At 39.5% G+C, this 27,244-nt stretch overlaps 2 protein-coding genes across 5 annotated transcripts; one reads left to right on the forward strand and one right to left on the reverse strand.

Annotated features, from left to right (window-relative positions):
• Window positions 1-756: 756 nt before the first annotated feature.
• LOC137934441 (pentatricopeptide repeat-containing protein At3g18110, chloroplastic) lies at window positions 757-8,525 on the reverse strand. The gene is made up of 5 exons (XM_068778771.1): window positions 4,866-8,525; window positions 4,544-4,744; window positions 2,949-3,039; window positions 1,277-2,102; window positions 757-1,155 (listed from the first exon to the last, which is right to left on the reverse strand). The coding sequence occupies exons 1-4, from the start codon at window positions 8,423-8,425 to the stop codon at window positions 1,545-1,547; spliced, it is 4,410 nt and encodes a 1,469-aa protein (XP_068634872.1). The 5' UTR covers window positions 8,426-8,525; the 3' UTR covers window positions 757-1,155; window positions 1,277-1,544.
• Window positions 8,526-10,967: 2,442 nt separating this feature from the next.
• LOC137967091 (protein ROS1A-like) lies at window positions 10,968-27,053 on the forward strand. 4 transcript variants are annotated; one of them, XM_068813522.1, is made up of 19 exons: window positions 10,968-11,263; window positions 11,505-12,389; window positions 12,612-15,374; window positions 19,259-19,349; window positions 19,451-20,855; window positions 21,194-21,273; window positions 21,489-21,573; window positions 21,669-21,760; window positions 22,194-22,262; window positions 22,604-22,640; window positions 22,749-22,831; window positions 23,300-23,743; window positions 24,171-24,207; window positions 24,304-24,361; window positions 24,459-24,598; window positions 24,712-24,777; window positions 24,892-25,006; window positions 25,095-25,133; window positions 26,340-27,053. In XM_068813522.1, the coding sequence occupies exons 2-19, from the start codon at window positions 11,657-11,659 to the stop codon at window positions 26,465-26,467; spliced, it is 6,465 nt and encodes a 2,154-aa protein (XP_068669623.1). In that variant the 5' UTR covers window positions 10,968-11,263; window positions 11,505-11,656; the 3' UTR covers window positions 26,468-27,053. The 4 variants fall into 4 exon arrangements, with proteins under 4 accessions (XP_068669623.1, XP_068669622.1, XP_068669624.1 ...); XM_068813521.1 differs by having other exon boundaries at window positions 10,968-11,199; XM_068813524.1 differs by lacking the exon at window positions 10,968-11,263 and having other exon boundaries at window positions 12,106-12,247.
• The last annotated feature ends 191 nt before the right edge of the window (window positions 27,054-27,244 follow it).

Consider the following 27,244-nt stretch of genomic DNA (forward strand, 5'->3'; position numbering starts at 1 on the left):
TTATAAACCTAAAATTGATCCGTTACTTTCACGTATCGGGAGTTACAAACTCTCTGTAACGGAGTATCGGCCGTTACATTGTCGTCGTAACGATCATGTAGCGGTTTTCCGCTACGTAACGACAGGTTATCTAAGCGAGTCAGTCCGAGTCCACTCGGAACGGACCGCTTTCTGAACTTCCGACTTTTTTTTGTTTTTCTATGATCAGCTCAGTGGCCGATTTCCCACCATGTAACGCAACTCGCTCGAACGAGGCACAGGCCGAGTCGACGTTTAGGCCAACTCGGAACGGGAAATGAAGCTCCCTGCGTCGTTATAGGTAAGAGACAAAGCGGCGATTTCTGGCCGGAAACATGACACTGAGCCGTCCTCCTATGAGATGCCAGAAAAGACGACTCTGTATAGTTTTCCGGCAAGGAGTCTCCAACGTGCAGGCAATTTTTCGCTGGAAAACGATGCAGTTGCGCCGTTCTCTCGTGATTTCTCGCTGGATCTAGATGAGAAATCATTCGGATCCTGATGCTACCAAGCGTCATCTCATCTGCGGATTCTCTGGAGTTGAGAGATGCCGCCTCCCTGCCTGAGTCAATTTCTATAAGGCCCCATGCAGGATGTTTGGTCAAGTTCCAGTCTGCAAAGACATACAAGAGACTTTGAGCCTCGTAGTGCCAAAGAAGTTCGCTAGATTGGCATTTATGTCATTTGAAGAAAATCATCACAGACGTCAAAGAACAGGTACAAGCAGGATGCAGCGCATTTTGGGAACGTTGCAAAGCGTTATTGTAACTAAAACAGGGCAATAATCCATGGCCGATAGTACATCAAGTTCAGCTACAGGTTTTCATCCGTATAAATTACTGAAGCATCAGTTCGTTACCAGCTTCAGTAACAACTTCTCTGCATAATGATTCGCTTCTTAAACAACAGTAACAAGTCCCTGCCCTCTGCTGACAAAGTGCAAGAAAGCTAGGTTAACAGAAGTGCTTAATAACCGGTCTGGTTGGGATCCTGTATTTAGGTTTGACAATTTTTCCTTTCTCTTTTTCTTCCTTCATCAATATTTCAGAGTATGAACAATCTGAATGAAAACGATCTACTAGTATGCATCCCCCGCATGCGTTGTTTGACAAATCATGACTCTTGTAAAGTTCAAGCCTGTGCAGACAATATGAACAGCAATCAATATGTCAAGATCAGCTTTAGTGTTCCATTGGACTCCTTTAAAAAATATGAGTACCGATTGAGAAATTTGATTTCGGTAAAATGGAGTACTTACAGCAGCTAATATCCATGCAGCTGATGCAGTAATATGACAAGGGCAACATGAGGATGTACTCTAAAATGTTCCAGATAACTTGAACATTTAGATACAGGCCATCAACACTTCTTGTCCTCCATTCATTCCTTCGTTTTTTTTGGGAAAAAAATACCCTCCTACACCTTGTGCTATCACAATCGAAGACTCAACCTGTTTAAAGAGTTTCCTATTTCTATGCCAACGGAAACAGCAGAAGCCGAGTTAAAAAGATCTTGGCTGAGCACTTTTATCTCGATACATGTCTCCGTCTTGCATTTTTCATGTTCAATCTTGCACTTATCACAAATTTTCTTCTTCCAAACATCACTTTCTTCCTAGGTCTCCCAATCTCTTTTCTCTCTTTCATCTTTTCCAGTTTCTGTTTTTTTCCCTCAATATCAGCAGTGATAACCTTACCCCTTTTCTCCTCTGACAGTAAAGCCAATCTGGCGAACTTCTTGGGCATTACAAGGCCCAATCTCTCATGTATGTCTTTGAAGACTGGAACCAGACCAGCCCTCATGAAACATCCATCATGGAGCCTCATAGAGTTTGACTCAGGTAGGGAGGAGGCATCTCTCAACTCCAGATCCATGCAGAAAGGAGAATCCTTCAACCACATTCTAAGAGAATGTGCTTTAGCTACCAGGAGGCCAGTTCGAGTTTTACATGGCAAAAATGGTGAACCCATCTCCCATAAGAATGCTTTGAGTGTGCTGTTCAGAGAAACCATGTGATATTCAGCAGTTCCGGTTATAAGAACAACCGACTTTGGTGACTCTGGTGACCCTTGTAATGATGCATCCTGTGATAGCCATACAACAAAAGTACATATCTTAAAATACAAAAAGAAATATCTGATATCTCTTCTCTAAATCAAGATAAAGATCTAAAGGTATTTGGTTCTAGTCTCACCAGGGACAGGGGATTCAACATCCAAGGAAGAAAAAAAAAAACAGAAAAACTAAGAACACTTTATACTTGAATGGCATTATGAATGAGGACTTCCACTGAAAGTTATGTACAAGAATAACCAGATTCTATTTATTTTGCAATTGAAGGTCAGACAATTCGAACACTTATTCCCAACTAGGATAATCTTTCAAAATTGTATGTTCAATGCATTTTTCCACAACTAAGGGTTTTCCATAGAGTAGAGCAACAGGTATCACTCTGAACAGATAATCTTCTAAAGTTCTGCTTGCACAAAGCAAGATGGATTTAGGAAAAAAAATTACTTGTCAGATATCAATGACTAAGGTGGAGAAAATCCAGGGGGCACTAAGAAAACTTATGCGTCACTCTATCCTGCAGGGCAGTTTGTAAATGACTTACAGTCTTCTCTAATTTTATTTTATTTTGAACAGAGACTTACAGTCTTCTCTAATTGCCCACAGAGTGCTCTCTTCCACCTAACAAATGTAAAATTCCTCCATTTTCTGTATTTCCAGAAGTTGTGTCACAAGAAAGCCCTAACATGCTAACAATAAATTCAGAATTTCTTGGAGTAAAAAGCAGTTCTTGAAGATATCTGAATCCAAAGAAAGCCTTCCCTCATTTCTCCGCTATCTTATCCAGATTTACATGGTTGTCTCTGCTAAAGTTCACACCAGGACTGTTTTTCCAATAAAGAGCCGAAGGACAAACTTGCCTGCATGTAGTCAAGCCATAATGTGAGAGCAACAAGAGCAGCACCAGCAGAAAGTTTTCTAAAATCAGCTCCCCAGTCTTTCTCCGCTACCCTGCAACACATCAATGCACGATGATTTAGCATCTATAATATAAGCCCAAGTGAAAAATCTAATTCAGTTTGTTCAGGACAGAAAGTCGGCTATGAGGGTCTAGAAAAGAAAAAGATTCAAACTGTTGAATGTATGGAAAAGAGAAAAACTTCGTTGACTTGATGTAATCAGAGTACATGAACCCCTATTTATAATAGAGGAAAGTAGTAGAGTCCAATTACAATTAAACTACCCTTGTCCCAATTACACCCAAACTCTAACACTTAAAAATAAGTCTTAGCATAATTAAATAACTCAACATAAATAGAAGACTAACAGAACTAAAACACCTTTAAACTGAAACTCTTCTGTGAGACCTCCTTCCATAATAAATTTGCCTTTGTGAGACTTCTTATTGTCAGAGTCATGCAAAAGGCTACTATATTTTCTCTTCAACAAAAACTCAAAGACATGAAGCAATTTTCTGGTTGGTAAACAATAAGGAAGAACTTCTTCTTTTTTTCCCCTCAAATGTCCCAGATAATAAAGCAGAACAGTTAAAAGTATAGATAAGAGATGCAACTTCCTTTCACACAGACAATGGAAGGACTTTCCTCTTTTGGTCGGATGAATGGTGCAGCCCCCACCCCCTCTCTGAGGATTTCCCGGGGCTCTCTAGGGTGGCGAAGGACCTCTCCTGCTCAGTCAGATTCTTGGAGAGACCACTCATGGAGTCTAACATTTCGCCGGGGATTAAATGATGAGGAAACTTCAGCTTTTTGCACTCTCCTCTCCAGACTCAGCAACATAATTATCTGTGAGCATGCAGTTGATAAACTGACATGGAAGCCCAGTATTATTGGCCGATTCACAGTTGCATCCGCCTACTCTCACATCAGAAAGCAAAATTACAACTTGCAGGAGCACAAGGCAAACTTGGCATGGAAGCTCTTAGTGCCTAGTAAAATCAAAATTTTCATGTAGACGACCATAAGGGAACAGATCCTCACCTCTAACAACCTCCATAGTAGAGGCTACACAGTTCCCGATCGTACTTGTCCCCTCTGTGGTACGAGCGATGATACAATCCACCATGTTCTATTACATTGTGTTTTCTCTTGGCAAGTCTGGATGAAAATCTTCCAGAGATTTGACTCCAAATGGGGTTACATCAGGACCTCTTTGGAACCTATGAAATGGTTATGGGGATCCGCCTTCCTAGGTTGGGCAAGCTAATTCTCGGCATGGCTTGTGCATGTCCGATGGTGCCTATTAGAGAGAACTTTCTTGTTGATTCCTTGGCAGGGAGAGATGCTTCCCAACAATGTGTTGAGGAAAAGCTTTATGGGTTGATTACATTTGTTCTTCTTTTTGTGTGACTTTTATGCATCTGTCTAGGGAGTCCTATGTACCTTTCTCTTTAATATAATAATTTTCTCATTGTGCTTAAAAAATTTACATTTAAAGAACAAGGGAGAGGTGATTATGAAGAACATCTAAAAGTAGCCACTTTGCAGTAAATTACCTGAACAAATCATGGCGATAAATACCTCTCCTGACGGCCAACTGAAACACCCATGAAGCAGTAGCACGCTGCTGAAATGCCCACAAGAGATCCTCAAGAGCATTTACAAAGTTAAATGCAGAATTGTCTTCAAAAGATTCTAATTGCTTAAGCAAATGATCAACCTCCAGAACCATTGAATTGGTTTTTTCTGTCAAGAGTCTGCAAGATACAAAATTTAATCTAAATTAGAAAATACAATAAATCTTTTTTGCACTTTCAGACATGATAAATGGTAGACTAGAACATTTGGGGAGTAGAAGAAGCAAACAACCTATTTTACCTAATTGGAAGATCAAATCCTATATCACGCAGTGCATTTAAAAGGAGAAGTGCTTCATTTGTTTGTGGGCACAAACTAGCAGCTCTTATAAAACATGTCCATATCCGGCAGTCAGGCTCTATTCCATCTTTCCTCATCTCCAACAGCTTTTGGATTCCAGACTTGTAGTCATTATTCTTGAGATAAGCATCAATGACAGAACTATATGTTATTGTATTTACAACTAGACCAGAAGTTTTCAAATTATTGAGAAGAGATTCGGCCTCCAGAGGCTGCCCAGCAGTGCCGTAAGAGACCATAAGGATATGCATCGTGGCAACAGTGGGCTGTACTCCAGTCTCTTTCATCAGAACCAATAAATTTTGAGCCTTTGCATGATAGCCACAATCCCTATACATTTTCATCATCATATGATACACCGAACGATCTAACTTGTACCCCTTTGATGACAACTCTTGAAAGAGATTTTCTGCCTGTTCAACAAGCTTCTGCTTACTGCAGGCTGCCATTAAGCTCTTATATGTATCCAACTTAGGCTCGAGACCTTCATTTTGCATTTCACACAACATAGAGAAGCCTTCTTCCGGTCGAAGATCTCTGCAATACATCAATATAAGAGTGTTGTATATATCGACATCTGGTTTAAAGCCTCCTTGTTTTATGCTACTATACACCCCAGCTGCCTTCTTAAAATCCTCTATGCTAGTGTACATTTGCAGCAGAGAGTTGAAGATTACAAGGTCAGGTTTGAACCCAGCTTCCACCATCTCAGCAACCATTAATTCAACGTCTCTGACTCGTGATTCACGGGCACACAATCCAATAATACTCCTGTAAAGATGCATTGTAGGCAAATAACCTGCTGCTTTCATCCCATTGTATATCTTCTTTACCTCAAATACATTTCCTGCTCTAGCAAATGCATCAAGCATTAAAAGGATAGTGCTTTTACTTATTTTAAAACTCATATCCTGCAAGTCATCCACAACTACGTAAAGTTCATCAAGCCTCTTGTCAACAATCAAAGCTTGCAAGAGACCATTAATGGAATCCACGGTTGGGAAAGGACCATTTTTCACCATTGTATTGAAAACAGCTCGTGCTTGCTCATATTGACCACTTGTAGCATAAGCATCAATTAGAGCATTCCATACTTTTCTGTCAACTTGAGAATGGAGTCTAAGCCCACCAACTAAGGCTTCTGCTCTTTGAAGTAGCTTTAACTTCCCATATGCTTCTATGAGAGATACATATAGAAATTGATCACCAAACACAATACCATTTCTTTCAGCCTGATCAAGCCATTGCTGACCAGTTTCTGGGAAACCCAATTTACAGTACGTTATAACTGCACATTGGTAGACATCCACAGAAGGTTCCGCAGCATAAAACTTCATGTCGGATAACACTTGAGAAGCTTCATTTAAGGATTCAGTCTCTGCACAGCACTTAACCAGCGCCACATACACATGAGAAGTTTTATCAAGTCCAAATCCTTTTACTTTCATATACTCCTCCATTGCAGCTTCCAGTTGACGATCCTCACATAACATTACAATCAAAGCCTCAGCCACCAAAACAGAGGATTCAGGCCTGTGTTTTTTCAGAAATGTAAGCAAATTACGTGCTTCACTATGCCTTCCTGAAGAGCTATACGAATTTAAGATAGACAACAAGTCTTCGCGTTCAGGTTCATATCCCTGGGTGATGACTGATTTTAGCATGTCAGCAGCACGATCATAGGATTCGGCCTTCACAAGTAGAGGCAGGATTGCTCTTGGATTCATTCCACATACTTTTTCCATATCCCTAACCAACTTTGCTACATCCTCATGTTTATTTTCTTTAGTAAAAACCTGAATCATGGCTTGGTAAAGTCCTTGGTCAGGTTTGAAACCGCAATGGATCATCTCCTGATACAAGCTCATAGTTTTTCTCATCTCATTGGACCTTATAAGGATGTCCAACATGACTGAATAAGCTAACTGGTCTGGCTTTATGCCCGACCTCACCATACAATCATAAGTTTCTTCTGCCTCAACCCGCATACCAGCCTTAGCATACCCACAAATCAAAGCACTGAAAGTCCTCAGCGTGGGCCTTACTTGTGCGTCTACCATTTCTGACATAATTTTTGCAGCTTCAGTTATCTGGTCAGCTTTGCCAAGTGAATCTATCAAAACAGTGTAAGTGACTGAATCAGGTGTACAGCCAACAGCCATCATATCCTTGTATAACTCTATAGCCAGGTCATGTCTGCCCTGCTTCCCATACATGTGAATTATTGTATTATACGTCATTTCATCTTTTCTGAAACCCGCATCTACCATTTCTTGACAAACATTTTCCACTTTCTCCACATTACCCTCCTTCGCAAATGCATACAACAAAGAATTATAGGTGACAGCATCGGGAAGAAAACCTCTCCTGCCCAGTTCCTTGAATAATCTCTCGGCTTCACTTGCCATATCACATCGCCCATAAACAGATATCATAGCATTGTAAGTCCAGAGATCAGGCTGACAACCAGAGGCATCCATGTCCACATAAACCTGAACTGCCTCTTCAAAGTTAGAGACACGAGAACATGAACTGATCAAAGTGTTGTAGGTGATAGTATCAGGCCGAAGCCCTGATCCCCGCACTTCAGCAAGCAGCGCAAGTGCTGACCCTGGTGACAAAGACCCTGCTTTGGCCCGTGCATTAATCAAAGTATTGAAACTGATGAGATCAGGCTCACACCCTCGAGCTCGCATCAATGAAAGCAATTCTTGGACTCTGGAGAATTTTCCATTACGAGCAAAAACACCCATCATTGAGTTATAGACTTGGACAACATCGCCGATTCCACTTTCAGCACGTTGGAAAATCTCTTCAGCTAAAGCTTCTTGATTAGCCTTTCCAAGCACTGACAAGATAGTTGCAAGCATTCGAGCGTTTGGCGAGTACCAATGGCGCAAGTTTAACCACTCGTAGACCTCCAGTGCTCGTGCCCAGTTCGCCTGACCAACCCATTTAACAACAAAGCAGTAATCAGTGGGCGTCATCTGCACCATCCGTTCATCCAATACGTCAGCAACAAATTCTTCCGGTTTCAAATTCAGTATTTTATCCGTCAAGAACAGAACCCTCTGTCGCCAATCCTTTGCCCTTTTCAGCGCAAGTTTGGTCATTTTCTTTCTTCTTGTCCTGCTCTGCGAAACCAATCCGGCAGAGTCTAAGCTTGGCCCAGCATCTTCAACTTCTTGAGTTTGGGTTGAAATCTCTGTTTCACCATCTTCAGATTCCCCAGATGGTGGTGGTATCAAGTGAAAAGGAGGGAATTGTGTTTGCGGAGTTTCGAACTGTGGTCTTTTCAGGTCCGGCCACCTCACCGACGGAATAGCTCTACTATAACTAAACTTTTGCACAGTTGCCTGTTCGGAAGTAGAAGCAGAACATGAACAGACCAAAGAGGAGTATACGATATTCCTACGTACCTTGGAATGATAAACAGCATGATTACGGGAGCATCCGTCGGGAGAATGACTAGTAGAAGCTAGCAGTCCAGTAGAAGCCATAAGTCCGGAGACAATTTTAGGTTATCCAGCTCTTTCTGCAGAAATTTTCGGTAGGCAACATTAGGAATAATGTCGAGCACAACAAAGAGATACGATCTAGAAAAAAAGGGAAAGATTATGCGATTTCGTTAGTATTTCTACGGACTGGAAAATCCAGAATGAATTTCGAGAGAAAATGGACGAAGGGCTGCACTCTCCACTCTCCAGCTCTGATGGGCGATGGCGGGAGAATGGAAATTTTCACTTCTAAATCTCATAGAGGCTTATCTGGGACATCCGGTCGCAGAGCAGGGAATATTTTTTATTTTACAAATTTATAATAAATTTATGTGAAAGTTGGATTAGGGTACGGGCCGTTCCAGGGATGGATCAGTGATGTACAGTCACTTTTCAATTTCAATTTCTTTTGTGTCACCCTTGGGCCCACACTTATTATCGACCCATCTTTTCTCAAAACCAACGAAGGGGGAGCAAAATCTTCACACGGTGGACGATAGCACGAGTGCCATTCACGTGCCAATTTAAAAAGGTGTGGAGGGTAGGGCTCCCCAACTAGCTTTTCTTTGACAATGGACGGATCCCCCACCCAACCCCATCGTGGCATCCAGCCATTTGGGTTGAGTCGATTTGCTTGGTAAACCGGGTTGCACTTCTTGTGGAACCGTGACCCGAATGAGAGACCAAATCCATTCAATTTGCCGATCTAAACTTGGTCAATTCGATTAAACAATTGGGCGTTTCAATTAAAAACCCGGTTCATTCTATTGTTCCAATCCAAGTTTCATATAAAAACAAAATTTTGGGGTCAAATGGGAAAAGGAGCTGATGATTGACCCCCCAAGTCTCATTTGAGTGAGCTGGTTCAATTAAATTATTTAAATTTATACTTTAAAATAACATACCTAATTGTGGGTCTAAATCATTGTCAAAATAGCCTACATGCACCCAACTATTTGGTTTTAAAAAGTAATAATACAAATAAAATAAATACTAATTAATTAAAAAATAAAAAATAACATTCAAAAACCTTAAATTTCATTTTGGGAGAATAAAAAAAATTATTTTATTATTAAATAATTATTTACCTAGATAATTAGAGGTGGTCCCTATACCAATTTGTACTTTAGTGAAACCTTCATTTTTTTTTGTCACAATGTCCCTTCCAATAGTGTCTTGGCTCTGTTCATTAGTGGTAAACGCATGCATGGACAAACCTATTGTCTCCCTTGATAATGGTTTTTCACGTGTAGTTGTTTGTGTTTGTGTGACTATGGTCCAAATTTTAATGAACAGTTCATACAATCAACATTTATTTACTATTTTTCCTTGAAACCCAAAATAAGCAATAAAATTATGTATAAAAATGATCTAATTGTCAAGTAGGTGACATCCACTAATCAGTGTTACATGCATCAATATTTATATAAGTTTCACAAAGATAAGATAAACATGTACTAATTTTACTCAAAAGCAAACTCTATAATTGAAAATTAGATCCACATTTGTGGGTTTTCCGTCTTAGACTTGGATCTATTTAGGATCTTCAAAATTCGAGTTAATTCGATTAAGACAATTTATCTTAGCCAAGTCACAATGCTCCCTATCAGAAAGTCCTTGATAAGATGGAGTTTGCACAGGTCTCAATCAAACAACTCGAGTCCAAATCGAAGAAGATCGAGTTATGTTATTTTACATCATTTTTCGCATGGAGGTGCGACCAAATTAGACTCTTCCTTAACCAATTGCTTGCCTTTTTCTTCTTAATTATCATATAAGAGACTGAAGTAGGACCAAATTAGACCCCCCTGAAGTGGATTGCTCACTTTAACTCAATTTTTTTTAATCAATTCCTACATAGGAGACATAAGTATGACCAAATTTGATTTCCCTTTAACTTAAAAATTTAGCCATATGCCATCTTTCAAAGCTGTATCAGCACCCTTGAACTCAGCCTGAGTTGCAATAGAACTCACCGGGTGAAATGGTAAAACTGTAAATTCAAAGTGCCTTTCCCTTCGTGAAAACTGAAAACCCCGAAAAATGGTAGTTAGCTGTCCTCAGCTCATAACGTCCGGAAAGATTCGGTTGGTTCCTGCGTCCAGCGTAACTAACACTCCTAAAAGTGACACGTGGAGTTACTTTTTTTCACGCATTTCTAGGTCGATTTTACCGAACGCGGACACTTGTAACTCTCCAGTTTCATCTCTTGGCTTCCACGTGACCTCTACGCATTTGGGAACGGAGGAATCTTCTCCGTTGCATCAGTCGGTAAGAAAGAGAAAAAGAAAACGGAAAAACGTGTGGCTTTTTGAGTCGCCGAGTGAAGGTGACTCCGTGGTTAAGCAAATTCCCGAAATACCCACTCGACTCACTTTAATTACGTTAAAGCGGTTGTATGGAGTCGGGGCAAGTTGGCGTTGAAAATTCACTAATTCAGATCTCGAATTTAATTAAGAGATTGATTTAGAGTTAATTTACGAGGCAAAACGATATTTAATACTTGTAATTGAATTCCAAATGTACGCCTTTTTCTGTCCCAGTGTTTTTGTTTTTCTTTCTTAACTTCTCACGACGAAGACGAAGAACAATGACTTCGCTCCTGTGAATAATGGCTCCGGGAGTCGGAGATCCTGGTTTTCTGTTCCGGCATTATGCCTGTCGAGTGCGTTTCGGGTTCAGCTATTTATTTTCTCTTGGGTGGCGTTAATTTAAGTGGGGGCGGGAGGGGATCGAATAAGAGTGAGATGTTTCATCGCCCGACATCATCGGGGCAGGTGCGGATTCTGGTTATTTTGGAGTTACTTCTTCTGCTCTCGTCTGGTTTCCTCCGAATTTAAGGTGGTTTTTGATGATTTTTCCTTGCTGGGCTGAATGGCTGGTGTTTTTTCCTTTTTCATTTCTCGCTTGCTAAAAATATTTTTATATATATATATATATATACATACATAATTTTTTTTCTCTCCTTGGAACTGGTAACAGCTGGGTTATTGTTGTCGCACTTTTGGTGGATATAACTCTTTTCTAGTATGTTTTCTGTCGCCATTGCTGTGAGAGTTTAGTGGTGTATTGTGTTTTCCAGGTGAAAATTTACAAAATGGGTGTTGATTTAGAGGGAGCTCTTCAATACTTTCTGCTAAAGAGATCCCAGCTGGGCAGAGAGCCTTCTTGGGTTTCTTGGAGAAGAACAAATCATGATTAAATTTGTCAGATCTTTGGGGCAGTAGGCTGGAGATGGAGCTCGGGAGAGGTGGCATTCTCCAGTCGGAAGGGAAGAACAATCAGACGCCGGGCGTGTGGATTCCAGTCACACCAGCCATGCCCGAGCAACCAAGTCGAAGAATTTATCGACTTCAATCTCCTTCTACATCGGGGAGAGGACTTTGCAGCAGTTCTACTACCGATAACTCCATTACTTACCTCGGTGCCGGAGGTGTTACGAATCAGGTTCAAAATCTTAACAATTGGGGGGTCTGCAATTTGACCGCGAATGCTCCATTTTCAGGCCTGAATATCAGTCCTAGTCTTAACAATGGGGGAGCGGGCAATCTGTCTACCAATCACCACCTTTCTGGTCTTAGTGTCAGCTCACATCTTAATCATTCGGGAGCAGGAAATTGGCCTCCCAGAACTCAACTGTCTACTCTCAGTGTCATCTCTCCTCACGATAACTACAGAAGGGGCAATCTGCCTTCCCAAACCCATCAAATTGATTTCAACATCAATTCTCAGGCAGAAGTCACAAAGAGTCCTACGGCAGAATGCAGCAAAATCCCTTGGAACCAGCTCGTGCAAATGGCGGTGGAAGGAAGGAGAAAAACATCAGTGAGTTCCTTCCCCATTTTAGGTGATCAGGTTGTTGGCACACAATACAACATGGCAAACGCATTGTTGATAAACCATAACTCCTCACATGCATCGCATATATGGAGCAATAACGGCAACTACACACAGCAGTTACCAATTGGTTAGCCTTTCTACCTTTGCACTTCATAGTCTCTGTTAAACTCTCATTTCTTCAAATGCATATTTCGACAAATCTAGAGGTTGAGTTTCTTCCTCATACTGAGGTGCTTTGTGCCATATGTTGTATCTTTAGTCCAATTCATCCACATCAAAAAGTACTTTTTATTTGCTTTTTTCCCATTTGGTTTCTCAGAACTCAAATAGATGCGTTGAAACTTCGCAGGGTTTCATATTCCATTTCATGCAACATCTACAGCATCCAGTCAACAGACTTCGCCCACCCACCACATCTCACCAAAGCCTAATCTTGGTGACTTGGAAAATGGGACCAAATCATTTCAGCTCATGCCAGTGACACCAGAATCAGCCTCCAGGAGATCAAGGAGCTGCCAATCCACTGAATGCACCAATTTGTTTCTTGCTGGAAAGTTGGATCAAACGAATTCTTCGGAAAAAAGGAAAGTGGACTGTCTTACACATAAGACTGGACCAACGAATCAACAACACCTGCGTATTGATCTTTGCCATGAGAAGGATCAATTGCACTCAGTGGAGCTACCATCATCTGCCACTGATTCCACTGTCTTGAGGGAAACCCTTGCAAGTCAGCCAAATGATTGCTCCCAAGATTCCTCACAGGCAGTAGACCAATCTGCAAGCAGCAAGCAATCCACCATCACATTGAAAGAAACCCAGAATGTTCAACAGGACCAGGGGATAGACCTTAACCAGTCACCCCCACAAAAAGCTAAGAGGAAGAAACACAGGCCCAAGGTGGTCACAGAAGGGAAGCGCAAAAGGAATCTTACAACAGTAACCCCTACAAAAGTCAAGACTCCCAAGCAAGCCAAGACTCCCAGACCCATTACACCAAAGCAAACTACTAGAGAGAAAAGGAAATATGTCCGCAAGGCAAAAGGAGTCCCTCTTGAAGATGTAAGAATGGTTGAAAAAGAGCATCCCATGCCTAATTTAGATGTCAGACTAGACGCTGTAGAACAAGCTACCCCTCCTGCAGATGGAAGAATATGTTTTGAATCCTTGCCCTCGAGAGGGTGTCCGGAATCTTATCACAAGTGGGTTTTAAATTTTGATTTGGAAGCTGAACGAGAGACCATAAAATCTTCTTGTAGGAGAGCCCTAAACTTCGATTTAGATGATCAGATGAGAAAAACCTCAGGTGGTGTTGGATGTATTGATGTAGGATTGCAGTCCCAATCTCAAAATTCAAATTCTCAACCTGTTGGTCTGCAGTATACTATTAATTTAAATGTGCCTACAGAATCTCAAAACTCACAATCTCAACCACTATGTTCACATTTGCAATCAAAAGATAATCACAAAGTTACTGGCAGTCTTTATTCTGAACCATCCAGATCAAATCTTCTCATTGGCCAAGGGCAAGAAGTGATACAAGTAATAGCGGAGGACCCTAGCAGATATACTCTAGGGAATTCCTTGTCTCAAATGGGTGGTTATACATCACAGCCACAATATCTCAAGCCTTTGGCACCATTACCAAGAACAGAGCTATCCAAGGAGAATATGAGTTCCCTTGCAAGGAAGAAAAACCAGGAAAATGTGCCTCCACTTATGCACATGCATCAAATAGACCCCACCCTACATCATACTCCTGATTCTTGTGGCAACCATGCAGACTCACTTCTTCCAGGACTTAGAAGTGGCCTTCAGTCGGTACCTAGGACTGATATAAATTTAAATATACCTTCATCTGATGTGACTATCCTGAGAAATGGTTCAAAGAGAGGATATAACGAAACCATCAGTCATTCTGACCCACACTGCTTGAATCAGGACGGTGCTACTTACCAGGAGCTAATTCAAGAAGATAATACTCAATTTTCTGATAGTTGTAAGAAACAGAGGACTGAAATGGTGCATAGTGAATCATTATCAATTCCTTCTTCCAAAGTGAGGGTGATAGATCATTGTAGCGTCTTCAGATTAGAAATCACTAATGAAAGAAGACAACAACAAACTCAATCCAACTTCTTGAAGGAGAACTATGTTTCAGATAGCAGTAACAGTGACTTTTTATGTGATGGGTACTTGAGGTCAACTCCTTTGGGTCATCAATTTTCAGCACAGAATGCTTCGGGGACAGAATTTTCCTCCATGGTGGCCCATGAAGGAATTCGACAACCTGGTAAACAGCCTGATATAGATGGAATTCTGGGTTCAATTCCTGTAGAAAGGTACATGAAGGAAAACTATAAGGCACCTGACTCGATCTGCAATTTGTCCTCAATGGAAGCAGTCACCAAAGATTGGCAGTTTCCACCACCCTGTGAACATGAGGAAAGTGTGGTATACCAGGCAGTGATGGACTTTGCGAATCTGAAAACAAAGAAATCTGACTCTGAAATAGCGAAGCCCAACAAAAAGGACCCTGCAAATCTTGTGGAGCCAGTGTCCTTTGCTAGTACCAATAACTTGGCTTCAGAAGGGCATAAAGCTAGCTGCAATTATACCCAATCTTTCCCAGACTATAGAGGTGATCTGGGGAGAAAAACTGATGCAGCTATGAAACAATCAAGCAGGTGCAGCATAGTTCCCATCCATTGTGTTAATGATCTACAAAACACAAGTTCTGCATTGCCCTCACTTGTTGCAACTTCTGAGGGTCACATTGAGGAGGTTGTTCAGAGACTAAAATGTTTCAACATGGATGGTGGTATGGATAAATTCATGCCAGACCTACAAACTGCACTGGTCCCTTATTCTGCTGATGGGCATATTGTCCCCTATGAGGGTCCATTTGATCCTTCTAAGAAACGGCAAAAGCCTCGCCCTAAGGTGGATCTGGATGAAGAGACAAACAGGGTATGGAAGCTTCTGATGTGGAACGAAGGGAGTGAAGGCACAGAAGAGACAGACCCACAGAAAGCAAAACAGTGGGAAGAAGAGAGGCAAGTCTTTGTGGGAAGAGCAAATTCATTCATCGCTCGCATGCATCTTGTGCAAGGTACTCGCAATTACATCAATGAAAATAAGTATTCTTTTGCCAAAATGAGCTTAAAATTGGGTGTCAGTTCTGGCATTCTCTTTTTTCTTGAATGATGAACGCTATTATTTAAAGAAAAAAAAGAAAGAAACAAATATTACAAAGAAGAGGCATGATCCTGCACAACAAGATCTTGTAAACTGGTCTAATCTTTAGTTAGTTCGTTAGCTATGGTCTAGTAAGATGTGAAAGTTATTTTCTAGCTCCAAGAAGCCAAAAAACTAAACATAATACTTCCTCTTAGTTCCTCTTTTATGAAATATATTGGTCATAAAGAGTTTTGGAATATGAATATGTGGTTTAACTTCCTTTGAATTTTTTTTTGTTAGGTGTATTATCTTTGAAGAATTAGGAAAAAAAGAACTAGACGCGATTTTTCAAACTCATTTCTTGATAACCCAAGGAAGAAGGCAAAAACTGGAAGCATTTAATTTCTTATCTCATGAAAGCTTGTAGGATTTAGAGGTTAAGATCAAGAAAGAGAAGAGAGAGAGAATGAAGAGAGAGAAGAAGAGGAGGCAAGTGTGCATCCCAACACATGTTAGGGTCTAAAAACGACCCCCTTTCCCCTTTCTCTTATATAGTTCCTTAAGTGATAAGCCAAAGAAAATTACAATAATGCCTCTCCCCACTTAAACTATTATAATTCCTAAATATATATCAAAATAAAACGAAAATTGGATCACATAACTCCAACATTAAAACAAGCTTACTACTAACCTATGAAGGACATATGGTAAGAGTGAAATGACCGAAATACTCTTGGTATATATATTTTAACACCCCCCCTCAAGCTAGAGTGTACAATTAAGAAGCCTTAGCTTGTTACAAAAATTCTCAAATTCTTGTTGCCAAAGCTTTAATAAAGATAACACTAAGCTAATCGACGGATTTAACACATGGAGCAACCTCCACTCCACTAATCACAACATTACAGACAAAGTGATAGTTGACTTCTAGATATTTGGTCCGTTCATGAAATATTGGGTTACTAGGAATAAAAAAAAAGCTTGGTTATCATAATACATCATCATAGTCTCTTTGGTAGGAAAGTATAACTCTTGCAATATTGATCTCACCCATACAAGTTCACTAACTGTATGAGTCATTGCTCGGTATTCAGCTTTTGCAATAGAGTGGGTCACAATGTTCTATTTCTTACTCTTTCAACTAATTAAATTTCCACCAACAAATGCACAACTCCCAGAGGTGGATTTCCATCCAACTTAGACCTTGCATATCTGCGTCTAAATATCTACCAATTTGTAAATGACCATGTAGCTCATACAACAATCCTTTTCTTGGTTCTCCTTCAAATATCTTAATATCCTGTGGGATGCCTTTCGGTCCATAAATTGATTGTTCATACTCACAACAAATGATATGTCTAGTCGTGTCACTATGGCATAAATAAATTTGCCTATTGATCTTTTGTACATGTTCTTATCTTTGAGTTTTGCACTATCATCTTCATGAAGATTGTGGTTCACTTCTATAGGTGTCTCAATTGGTTTTGCTCCCAGCAAACCATACTCTTATAACATATTAGTGACATACTTCCGCTATGTCAAAATAATTCCCGCCTTACTCCTTGCTCCCTCATTCCTTAAAAAATATTTAAGGACCCCAATTTGGTTTGAAAATGTTTCGCAAGATGTTTCTTGACCTCTTCAATTCCTTTAACATCTCTTCCTGACAATATTATGTCATCCACATATACAATTAACACCATAACACCAAATGATCTTTTAAAAACAAACAACGAGTAGTCCAAGTGACTTCTGGTAAACATAACTACTTTGCTAAACTTATTGAACCACACTTTGGGTTTGCTTAAAGCTATAAATTGCTTTGTTCAGCTGTCACACTTTCCCAATCTCCCCATGAATAACTTACCTAGGAGGTTGCTCCATGTATACCTCTTCTTCTAAGTCTCCATCTAAAAAATATTTTAAATATTTCATTAAAACAAGGGCCAACCCTTGTTTACTGCCACAAAAAAATCAAAAGCTGAATAGAAGAAAATCTTATCACAGGAGAAAAAGTTTCATAAACATCCACACCATAGGTTTGAGTATAACTTTTTGCCACAAATCTAACTTTATATGTTTTTATAAAGCCATCAGCATTGTACTTCACAGTGTAGATCCTACAACAACCTACTATAGCAGCTTTTGGTGGTGGGTGACATTATGTCCAGGTACCCCTATCAAGTGAGGCTTTCATCTCCACATTTATGTCCTGCTACCATTGAGGAGACAACAATATATCAAGAAGGAAGAAGACAAGAAGACAATGACAAGGCAATTGTCTTGAAGGAACCAGATAGGTAATCAAAAGAAAAACTTTGAAATGGAATGTTTAGTACAGGTCTAGTACAAGTATGAATGCCCTTTCTAGAGAAATAAAAAGATTTACCTCGGGAACTGCAGATGAAAAGTACACTGACAAGGAATGAGGAGAGGAGGCTTGTAAGATTGTTTTGGAAGGTTTCATGTGTGGATAAACTTGCAATGACTTTGGCTTATGCTGAATTACATAAGGCATAGTTAGGAACATCCTCCACGGGACTGGGAGCACAACCCTCACCTCAATAGAAGGTGGAAGAATGAACTCATTAGACTTCGAAAAATACGGAACATCCTCAAGGAAGGTAGCAACAGACACATATGTTTATCTTGTAGAGGAACAATAACATTTACACCTTTTTCGACTACAAGAGTATCCAAGAAAATACACATGTAACTGATCTAGGGGATAGTTTATCAACTTTAAGCAAGTGACGATTCTTCCACTCTCCTACCCCATTTTACTATGGAGTATACACACATAAAGATTAATGAATGATACCATTAGCTCGACAAAAGGAATCAAACTTGTGGTTAATAAATTCAAGCCCATTATCAATGTGAAAGACACAAAGTGAAGCACCAATTATTTTTTATTTCACTATAAAAATTCAAAGAATACATCAAAGACCTAGGAGACACACCTACGTAGACCGCCTAAAGTCATTAAGAAAGGAAACAAAAAACTGGTAACAAAGACATTAGGTACCCAACATGGGCCCACACTTTTGAATGAATTATCTCAAATAAATAGTGCTATGACTTTGACTAGGTGGAAATGATGTCCGATGGTACTTCTCGAGCTAGCAGGATTCACATTGAAATGATAAAGTAGAAAGCAAATCTGAAAATATCTACAACAATTTGGTTGGGGATGGATGTTTTAGCTGCAAGTGCTACTGGAAGGATGAAACAACTACTTGAAGAGCTGTACTGGATTGTTGTGGTGGACCTTCCAGGTGGTTGAACCTTTCTCTCTCACACCCTGGACCAATCGGTCTCCTCATCTGGAGGTCCTAAAACACACAATGAATATGATAGAAGGTTACTGAAGACTATAAGGATTTAGTAATATGACTAACAAATAATAAGTTAACAAGGAACTTGGAACAAATAGGATAGATTCTAGAGACAAGGATGAAGTAGTTTGAATCTTACCCACTCCACTAACAGGTGAGGAGGAACCATTAGCAAGGGTGGAATGTTTAAATGGAGATAATTGACTAAGAGAAGAAAATAATGTGGACATATCTGAAATGTGCAATGATGCACTAGAATCACTTACCCACGAAGAGTTTGGAGTTGCATGGAAAAAAATTAGTAGACAAGTTTATTATTATTATTTTTTATTATTATTTTTTATTTTTTAAAACCTGTATATGTGTGCAGTGCTGGCTTAAAGAGTATATTTAGACTTTCCGTATATTTTTATCCATAACATCTTCTATATTTGATAAGTTGACGGTTTATCTAAATAAAAAAATGAAATAATTTCAGGTGACAGACGCTTCTCACCATGGAAAGGATCTGTTGTGGACTCGGTTATCGGTGTGTTTCTTACTCAGAACGTTTCTGACCATCTGTCAAGGTATTATGACATTTTACCTTTTCTTCTATCCTGAAGATAAGGCCTTAAGTTCTGAAAAATATGGAAAATTAAACTACTTCTTTGTTACTTTTTTTTTTCAGCTCTGCCTTCATGGCTCTTGCTGCTAAATTTCCTTTCCAATCACAAGCAAGAAGCCACCTTAGTTCAGAAGGGGTAAGCAAACTTCCAGAAGAGTCAGAACTTTCTCTTGTAGGTGTTGACAAATGGCAGGGGAAAGTTCTAAACCATGTGGCTTGCAATCAAAGTTCTGCAACCGTAAATGAAGCTGGAGCTGCAGAAGAAAAGGAGGTGGCAAGTAGCATCGAGTCATTTGGAAGCAACATTTGGTGTGGCACAGCTGACTCTGCAAAGGGTAAGCAGGTATTGGTATGTGACAATGAGCTGGCACTGAGTCAAGAATCATCCCAAGACAGAACAGATATACCAAGCCTACTGGAATACATTGTTTCCTCTCAGAATTCTGTTTCGCCTCAAAACTCCAATTCAGGCACTCAAATAATAGATCAAATTGGTTCAATATTTGACTATAACTCGGAAAAGGAGAAGTCTATGACAATGTTTCAGGGCAAAGTGTTCAATTGTTCCAGTACATTCATGGAGCTCTTACAACTGGAAGGACCTCAAATAATCCAGGAATTATACTGTAACGAAGATGGGTTTGAGTCATCAAACGCCACTGATGGTGTGGAATTTGAGAAGAGAAGAGTAGAGTTTAATGGTGGTCAGGACACTCCATGTCCATCCATTTACCAAATGAATTCCCCTCAGATACAAAGAAAAGGAGAGTTCACTTTGCCAACAAACTCAATTGTGGCATCAGAGGAAATGGACCATGTGGAGATCTCTACATATGAAAGCACATCTTCTTTAACTGCTGCATTCTCAGAGATGAATCGTGCTCAGGGTAAGGAGAAAGCATCATGGTTTGAAATGGAAAACGTGGCTGATTCTATGGTTCTGCCATCATCATGTTCTCAGAATGCCTCTGTTGGTGATTCTTGTATTGTTAAGGAACCAGTTCACCCCTCGCTTGAGTCAGATCCTAGGAGCCTTTCAGACAAGTTACAATCAAAGGGGAACAGTGGAGTGTTGCAAGTGCAATCAAATTCGTCCTGTTGTATTAATTTAGGAGAGAAATCTGATGTTAGAGAGCAATCAGACTTAGGGGAAAACAATAAAACTGAAAAGTTGAAGCCGGCTGAATCAAATACAAAAGACTCTAGTTGTGATTATGAGCAAGGGTTCAAAGAAACAACTACGGATAGAATAAAAGTTAGGAAGGAAAAGAAGAAGGTAGAGACAAGGAAGGCTTTTGATTGGGATAGTTTGAGAAGGCAGGCCTGCTCCAATGGTGCAAGAAAGCAAAGGAGACCAGAGACAATGGACTCACTGGACTATGAGGCAATTAGATATGCTGATGTGAAGGAAATTTCTAATGCCATCAAAGAACGGGGAATGAACAACATGCTTGCAGAAAGAATTAAGGTCTCTTTTAATGTTTGTTGTCAATTTTTCTTCAACTATTATAGCTTGTGGCAGAGTTAAGTTTAATAACCATATGATGAAATTTTTGGCTGATCAAGAGTTGTAGAAGGACCTAGCACATATGCCTTTCGAAAAGAATGGTAGCAATAGCATGGTATTAAAATAAAAATCATTTTTCAGTCTCAAGTAAATACGTTTGTCAACCCTATTATTAGTTAGAAGATCTTTTGTGGAAAAGAAGAATTTGGAACATTTTCCCGGGAGTCTCAAGTTTATTTGGCATGAAATCACTGTAAAAGTGATAGTAACTTAAAATACCAATACCATACTTTTTTCAGGATTTTCTCAACCGGCTTGTTCGTGAACATGGAAGCGTAGATCTGGAATGGTTAAGAGATGTACCACCAGATAAAGCGAAGTAAGTTCATATGTGCATTTGTATTCAAATGTAAAATAGAAGATAGCCAACATATCATATTAGTCAGCAAAACATTTGTTTCGTCAAGGCAACTGACTTTTTCCTGTTCTGCAGTTTCTGCATTTTGTATCTGTAGCATTAACTCTTGCACAAACTATTTTACCATTGCTGAACATTAACTGTGAAATACTAAATTTATTTTGTGCCATTTTCAGAGATTATTTGTTAAGTATAAGGGGATTGGGGCTGAAAAGTGTTGAATGCGTGCGCCTTTTGACGCTTCATCATGTTGCTTTCCCAGTAAGATTTGTGATGGAGAAACATTTCTTAAAAATTAATTTGTAAAAGGTCTGGAAATAATCAATCTGATTTTTTTTCTTTCTATATTTAACAAGGTTGACACAAATGTTGGTCGGATATGCGTGAGACTGGGATGGGTCCCCCTTCAACCACTACCAGAATCTCTCCAATTGCACCTTTTGGAAATGTAAGTATCTAATCCTAACAGATTGACAAATCAGTGTAAAATAGATAGATTGAAGAAGAATTAAGAAGAAAGAAGAAGAAATAATCGGAAGAATGAAGTAGAGAGGACCGTGTTGAGTAGCCTACTCGAAGGGGGGGGGGGTGAAAAGTTCTGCCCCATTCTCTTTTATTATTCTCACTCAAGTGATACTTCACCACTGGACAGAAATGCCCCTCATAAGAGGACTTAGACATCAATGCATAAAGTCTTAAATTGCAATTTCAACCACACCAACCATAAACTAATAATCTGGACGACCTTGACTAGAATATTACTGAACTACATTGTGAAATTATTAAAATACCCCTGACATCTAAGAATCAAGTTATTTTCTATCAATCACATGGCTGAATTCTCACTCTTGTCATTCTAATCTACTATGTCCTTTTGCAAGGTACCCTGTGCTGGAGTCCATCCAAAAGTACCTCTGGCCACGACTATGTAAACTTGATCAAAGGACATTGTAAGCACAGCGAACCTGCATGGGAGCTATCACATTTGTTTAATGTTTGCATATTTTACACATTTACAACATTTTTCCACCCTTCTTCAAAGCCTTGTCCCAACTATATTTTGTCCGAATACATGTGTCCTCCTTTAACCCCTACTGAATTGGAAAGGATTCAGCTCCTGGTGGATCCTCCTTACCTGATGGAGCTCTCCTTGTTGGGATTGGCAGTTCAATATTAACTGATGAATTATACATTTTTCTTTTAGAGTGCTAGAGGAAAACTTTTGTAATCCTCTGGAGACCAAATCAGTTAAAACCTATGAGCATCTTCTAATATCAAATAATGATTACAGGTATGAGCTACATTATCAAATGATCACATTTGGAAAGGTACTTTCTTGTACTTGAATCTGTATATGCAGAGTTACTGTTGTATTTTCTGGAAGTAGTCATCAATTATGTAAAAACTAATGTGGCTTAATACAAATCCATGAGCAGGTCTTCTGTACAAAAAGCAAACCTAATTGCAATGCATGCCCAATGAGAGCAGAATGCAAGCATTTTGCAAGTGCATTTGCCAGGTATGTCTATCCAAAATTATGGAATGCAATTACCACTAAATGCTCCCTAGGAGGTTGGATCACAAACATGTTGCTGCCAAGGCTGCTTACGACATTCATCTATAAATGCAAGCTAGCATAATCTAAAGTACCCTTTTTTCAAAAGAAAAATAAAAGCTAGTATAATCTATTGAGTAGACGAATGGCCGAGGGAGAAGCTACTGATGATGTTTTTTTAGATCTAATAAATCTAATTTAATGCAACCAAATTTCATTGAAAGGAAGGGAAGAGATGTTTGCATGGACATACAAGAAAGCACATCTCATCTACCTTTTGGTTGCTACATAATGCATAATCACCAGTGGAGGCATGTCCCTGTGTTATCACTTTTCTGCATATGCGTCCATTCCAATGAATAACTTGATTTTGTGAGTTCCAGTTTGTGAATATTATGAACGAAAAATTACTGACTCCAGATTTTTGTGCAGTGCGCGGCTTGCTCTGCCAGGTCCAGAAGAGAAAAGCATGGTGACATCTGCTGTTCCTCTAAGCACTGATCAAGGACACAAAGTTGTTATCAATCCAATACCGCTGCCTGAACTCAAGATGGCTCCATACTCCCAGGTAGATGCTAGAATGACCAGATGTGAACCAATCATTGAAGAGCCAGCTTCTCCAGAAGCTGAAATTTTGGATTGTTCAGAGATTGCTATTGAGGATGCTTTCTGGGAGGATGAGTCAGATGAAATTCCTGTTATTAAGCTTAACTTCGAGGAATTCTCACAGAACTTACAAAATTATATGCATGAAAACAACATGTCCCTCCAGGAAGGGGATATGTCAAAAGCTCTAGTAGCTTTAACTCCAGAAGCTGCATCTATACCTGTGCCCAAGCTAAAGAATGTGAGCCGGCTGCGTACAGAACACCAAGTGTGAGTATTACTAACCTTCAACGTCAAGTTACTATTTCATTTTTTATTTCCATGGGAGCTAAGTGTGGTCATTTACTTATGTTGACAGATTTAGAATGCTCAATTTTTTTAATTAAATTCAGATAAAACTGAAGGATCTTAAAATCCCATTTCAAGCATCAGTGTTCTAGAGTATGGTGTAGTTACTTAGTCAAAAGATAAGATATTCAAAAATTCATTGTACATTGAGGTCAATTTTATTCGCAGTTGCAAACTTTAATATTTGAGAGAGTATATATATATAGGTAAATATATAACTTGATAGACGGATTCATTTGTAATAAGGTCATTGATTTCTGTCAGCATTAACAATTAAAAAATCATGGGATTTGTGTAGTTGGTCACAATATTGATAAGCACCTCACAAGGTTTATTTTCCTGGCTGCAGCTATGAACTTCCAGATTCACATGAATTGCTTAAGGGGGTGAGACACTGGCCATTTTCTAGACACCATCTCTGCAATTACGATTTTTTTAACTGCTGATTTTTTTGTTCTTTCTTTTCTATCTGAACTTGATAGTTGGACCAAAGAGAGCCAGATGATCCATGTCCATACCTTCTTGCCATATGGACGCCAGGTGAGCAAATAATGACTCATCATGATTATTTAAGTTTGCATACCCGCTCATCTTATTATCAGAGTTGCTCACTTCTATGTAAAATATTTAACATTAGGTGAAACCGCTGAATCAGTACAACCTCCAGAAATGTACTGCAACTCTCGGGAGTCTGGTGATTTATGTGACAAGAAGACATGCTTTGCATGCAATAGTATAAGGGAAACACATAGCCAGACAGTGAGAGGCACATTACTGGTGAGGATGAACCAAAATTTGCCTATTTTTATGATGCTAATTACTACTCAATACCAGTAAATGTAAGACACTTCTAAAGATACATTTGACGTTAAAAGTATTTACATGTACAGATACCTTGCCGAACTGCAATGAGAGGAAGCTTTCCACTTAATGGTACCTATTTCCAAGTTAATGAGGTAAGTCTCTATTACTCATCTCTGCCTTATATAATCAACAGGTATTAAGTTAAAAAAGAGAATTTATTGGGCTAGTGCTGCTGATTTGAGGGCAACTGGTTGACTTTATAACAGGTATTTGCTGATCATGATTCCAGCCTTCAACCCATTGATGTACCCAGAGCATTCTTGTGGAATCTACCCAGAAGGACTGTCTATTTTGGATCATCAGTGACTACAATATTTAGAGGTGAGACTATGTGCAGGATATGATTTTAATCCCAGAAAGAAGTTTGTGCATTTTTTCCTGAGTGTTATGGCTGTTTTTCTTCATTCAGGTTTATCAACAGAGGAGACGCAACAGTGCTTTTGGAGAGGTATGGAATTGAAATTGCTGAATATTTTGTGAGAATTTCATAAATTCTACAATAGATGCTTGAGCCTGAAAGTATGCATATCCCTGTTCTGGTATACACATACAAATATGTCTATACGTCAATGTAAACACAACCCTATGATTAGTCTTGCATTTAGATTGATGGACAAACGATATGACTACAAGTTATTTCTTAGATAAACTTGGCTGTCCTATTGCAACCAGTATCCTTCTAAGAGGCCAGGCTTCGGCAAAAGAAAATATCACTTTCCCTTTTTCGCATTAAAAAGCCAAAATTACAGTATATCTATTTGATATAGCTCAAGTCTTAAAGGCAAGCTTTTCCTCAGAAATGATAAAAAAACAGGGGATCTTTGGCATTTGATAAGGCAAACTGCAGAGCAAGTATTCTCCTCATAAGCACAACAAAAGGGAGGGATGGCACTAGGACAGGTTAAACAGAGAACCGATTCTGACCTGCCCCACAAAAAGAGGAGACAGGGATGCCTTCCCTCCCAGCAGGGCAGTGACAGGGTTGGCTTGAAAACCCCACCACTGTTTGGGGGAGGGGCAGGTGCTCTGTCATTTGTGACAACAAAGATATGTGGCAGAAGGGGAAGCCCTCACCATTTCTTGTCTCCTCTTTGTGATGGAGAGGAGAAGAAATGGAGGGAGGGCCTTTTCCTCCGTCCTCTTCTCTCTGCAACCAAAAAACGGAGGGGGGCTTTCCCTTCCAGCCACCTGGTGTCTCTGCAGAGAGACAAACAATGGGAGGGGGATCACCCCACCTCTCACCCTCACCACCCCTTTTTTTTTTTTTTTAGTTGCTCTATATGCAACAGCAGAGAGATGACACGGCTGACTGCAACGAAAAACTATCCCTGCCTCATCTCCAATTGGGATGGAGAAATGGGTTAGGTAGTGGGCTAGGGATTGGATTTCTTGAAAGACTCCTATCCTACCAGTTGCCATCCCTCACTAAGATTGTTGTAAAAATACAAAGGAAAATAACTGAGATTTTGTGGGAGAAATATGTTACTCTTTTTGTGCACAGAAATAAAACATAACTATTTACAGTTAATTCTTTTAGCAAGCCTGTGTACAAAAAAACTTTTTCTATGTCCTCCTTTTACTTTCTGCTGGTGTAAATAACTGGTCTAGAGAAAATTTGTGTCTAGTGTCATATTCTATTGAATTTGTTATGCAGGGTTTGTCTGTGTGAGGGGATTTGACTGGAAAAGAAGAGCACCTCGACCTCTAATGGCCAGGTTGCATTTACCAGCAAGCAGGCTGGTGAAGAACAAAAAGGGGCCAAGTCTGTCACAGGCAGAGTAGATGACACATTGGAGACAGCTAAATAATAATTGATTGCTGACCAAAACAGCTATATATGGCACGCTTCTAATCTCAATTGAAGGGGAGTCCCTCCTGCTCTGGATACATACAGCCTTCCTATTTCAAAAGATTGAAAATTGTGAAACCCCATGTCAAAAAAGGGTTTGTAGTTGTACATGATTGAACAGTATGATTAACTTCATTGCAGGATAAAAATTGAACCATTCTTCAAAGGACAAATCAGGATGTCTTTCTAGATACTTTAGGCACTGAAGCTGTTAGTTTTAGTCCAGGGGAGGATAAGTTTTGGCACCCAAGATGTTCCTCACTTGTTAGTCAGAGAGATTCATCAATTTTAGGGAATAATGATGCTTCATTTGGTTGTTCCTCAATCCGTCTGCTGTAAGCAATAATAATGTCTGCAGTCCTTTAACACTAAGAGCAAGGCCGTTGTTCTAGTTTGCAGCAGCTTATGTTGTAAATGGCTGCATTGCTCTCATTTATACACAGAAGATTGATAATGCTCTTTTTTTTTATATTTTATTTTTCATGTGCCAACTATTGTAATAGATTTTAAAATTTTCTTTCTTCTGGGTGCCTGAAAGATTGCAGTGGTTCCTGACATTTGCTCCTTTTTCAGCTTGTCTTTAACTTATAAAATGCTTCTTTTTTCTACAATCATACATGTTGTTGGATTTGTATCTAAAGTAATCCACTTCCTGGGCTCATATTTGCCAACAACAAACCCCCAAAAAGCTCTTATTGGTCCATCTAATC

This window comes from Aristolochia californica, unplaced genomic scaffold (assembly GCF_029961685.1).
Source record: "Aristolochia californica isolate CCGP_79_NKW_82.1479 unplaced genomic scaffold, dmAriCali1.0.hap1 SCAF_6, whole genome shotgun sequence".
NCBI lineage: Eukaryota > Viridiplantae > Streptophyta > Magnoliopsida > Piperales > Aristolochiaceae > Aristolochia > Aristolochia californica.

Bases quoted from the DNA above. Each gene is read 5' to 3' on its own strand.
- LOC137934441 (XM_068778771.1), bottom strand. From the start codon at position 8,425: ATGGCTTCTACTGGACTGCTAGCTTCTACTAGTCATTCTCCCGACGGA. The intron at 4,745-4,865 runs GTAAAATAGGTT...TGTATCTTGCAG, and splicing joins GGATTTGATCTTCCAATTAG to ACTCTTGACAGAAAAAACCA. The intron at 3,040-4,543 runs GTAATTTACTGC...GATGTGTTGCAG, and splicing joins TATCGCCATGATTTGTTCAG to GGTAGCGGAGAAAGACTGGG.
- LOC137967091 (XM_068813522.1), top strand. From the start codon at position 11,657: ATGGAGCTCGGGAGAGGTGGCATTCTCCAGTCGGAAGGGAAGAACAAT. The intron at 19,350-19,450 runs GTATTATGACAT...TTTTTTTTTCAG, and splicing joins GTTTCTGACCATCTGTCAAG to CTCTGCCTTCATGGCTCTTG. The intron at 22,263-22,603 runs GTAAGCACAGCG...TAATGATTACAG, and splicing joins AAACTTGATCAAAGGACATT to GTATGAGCTACATTATCAAA.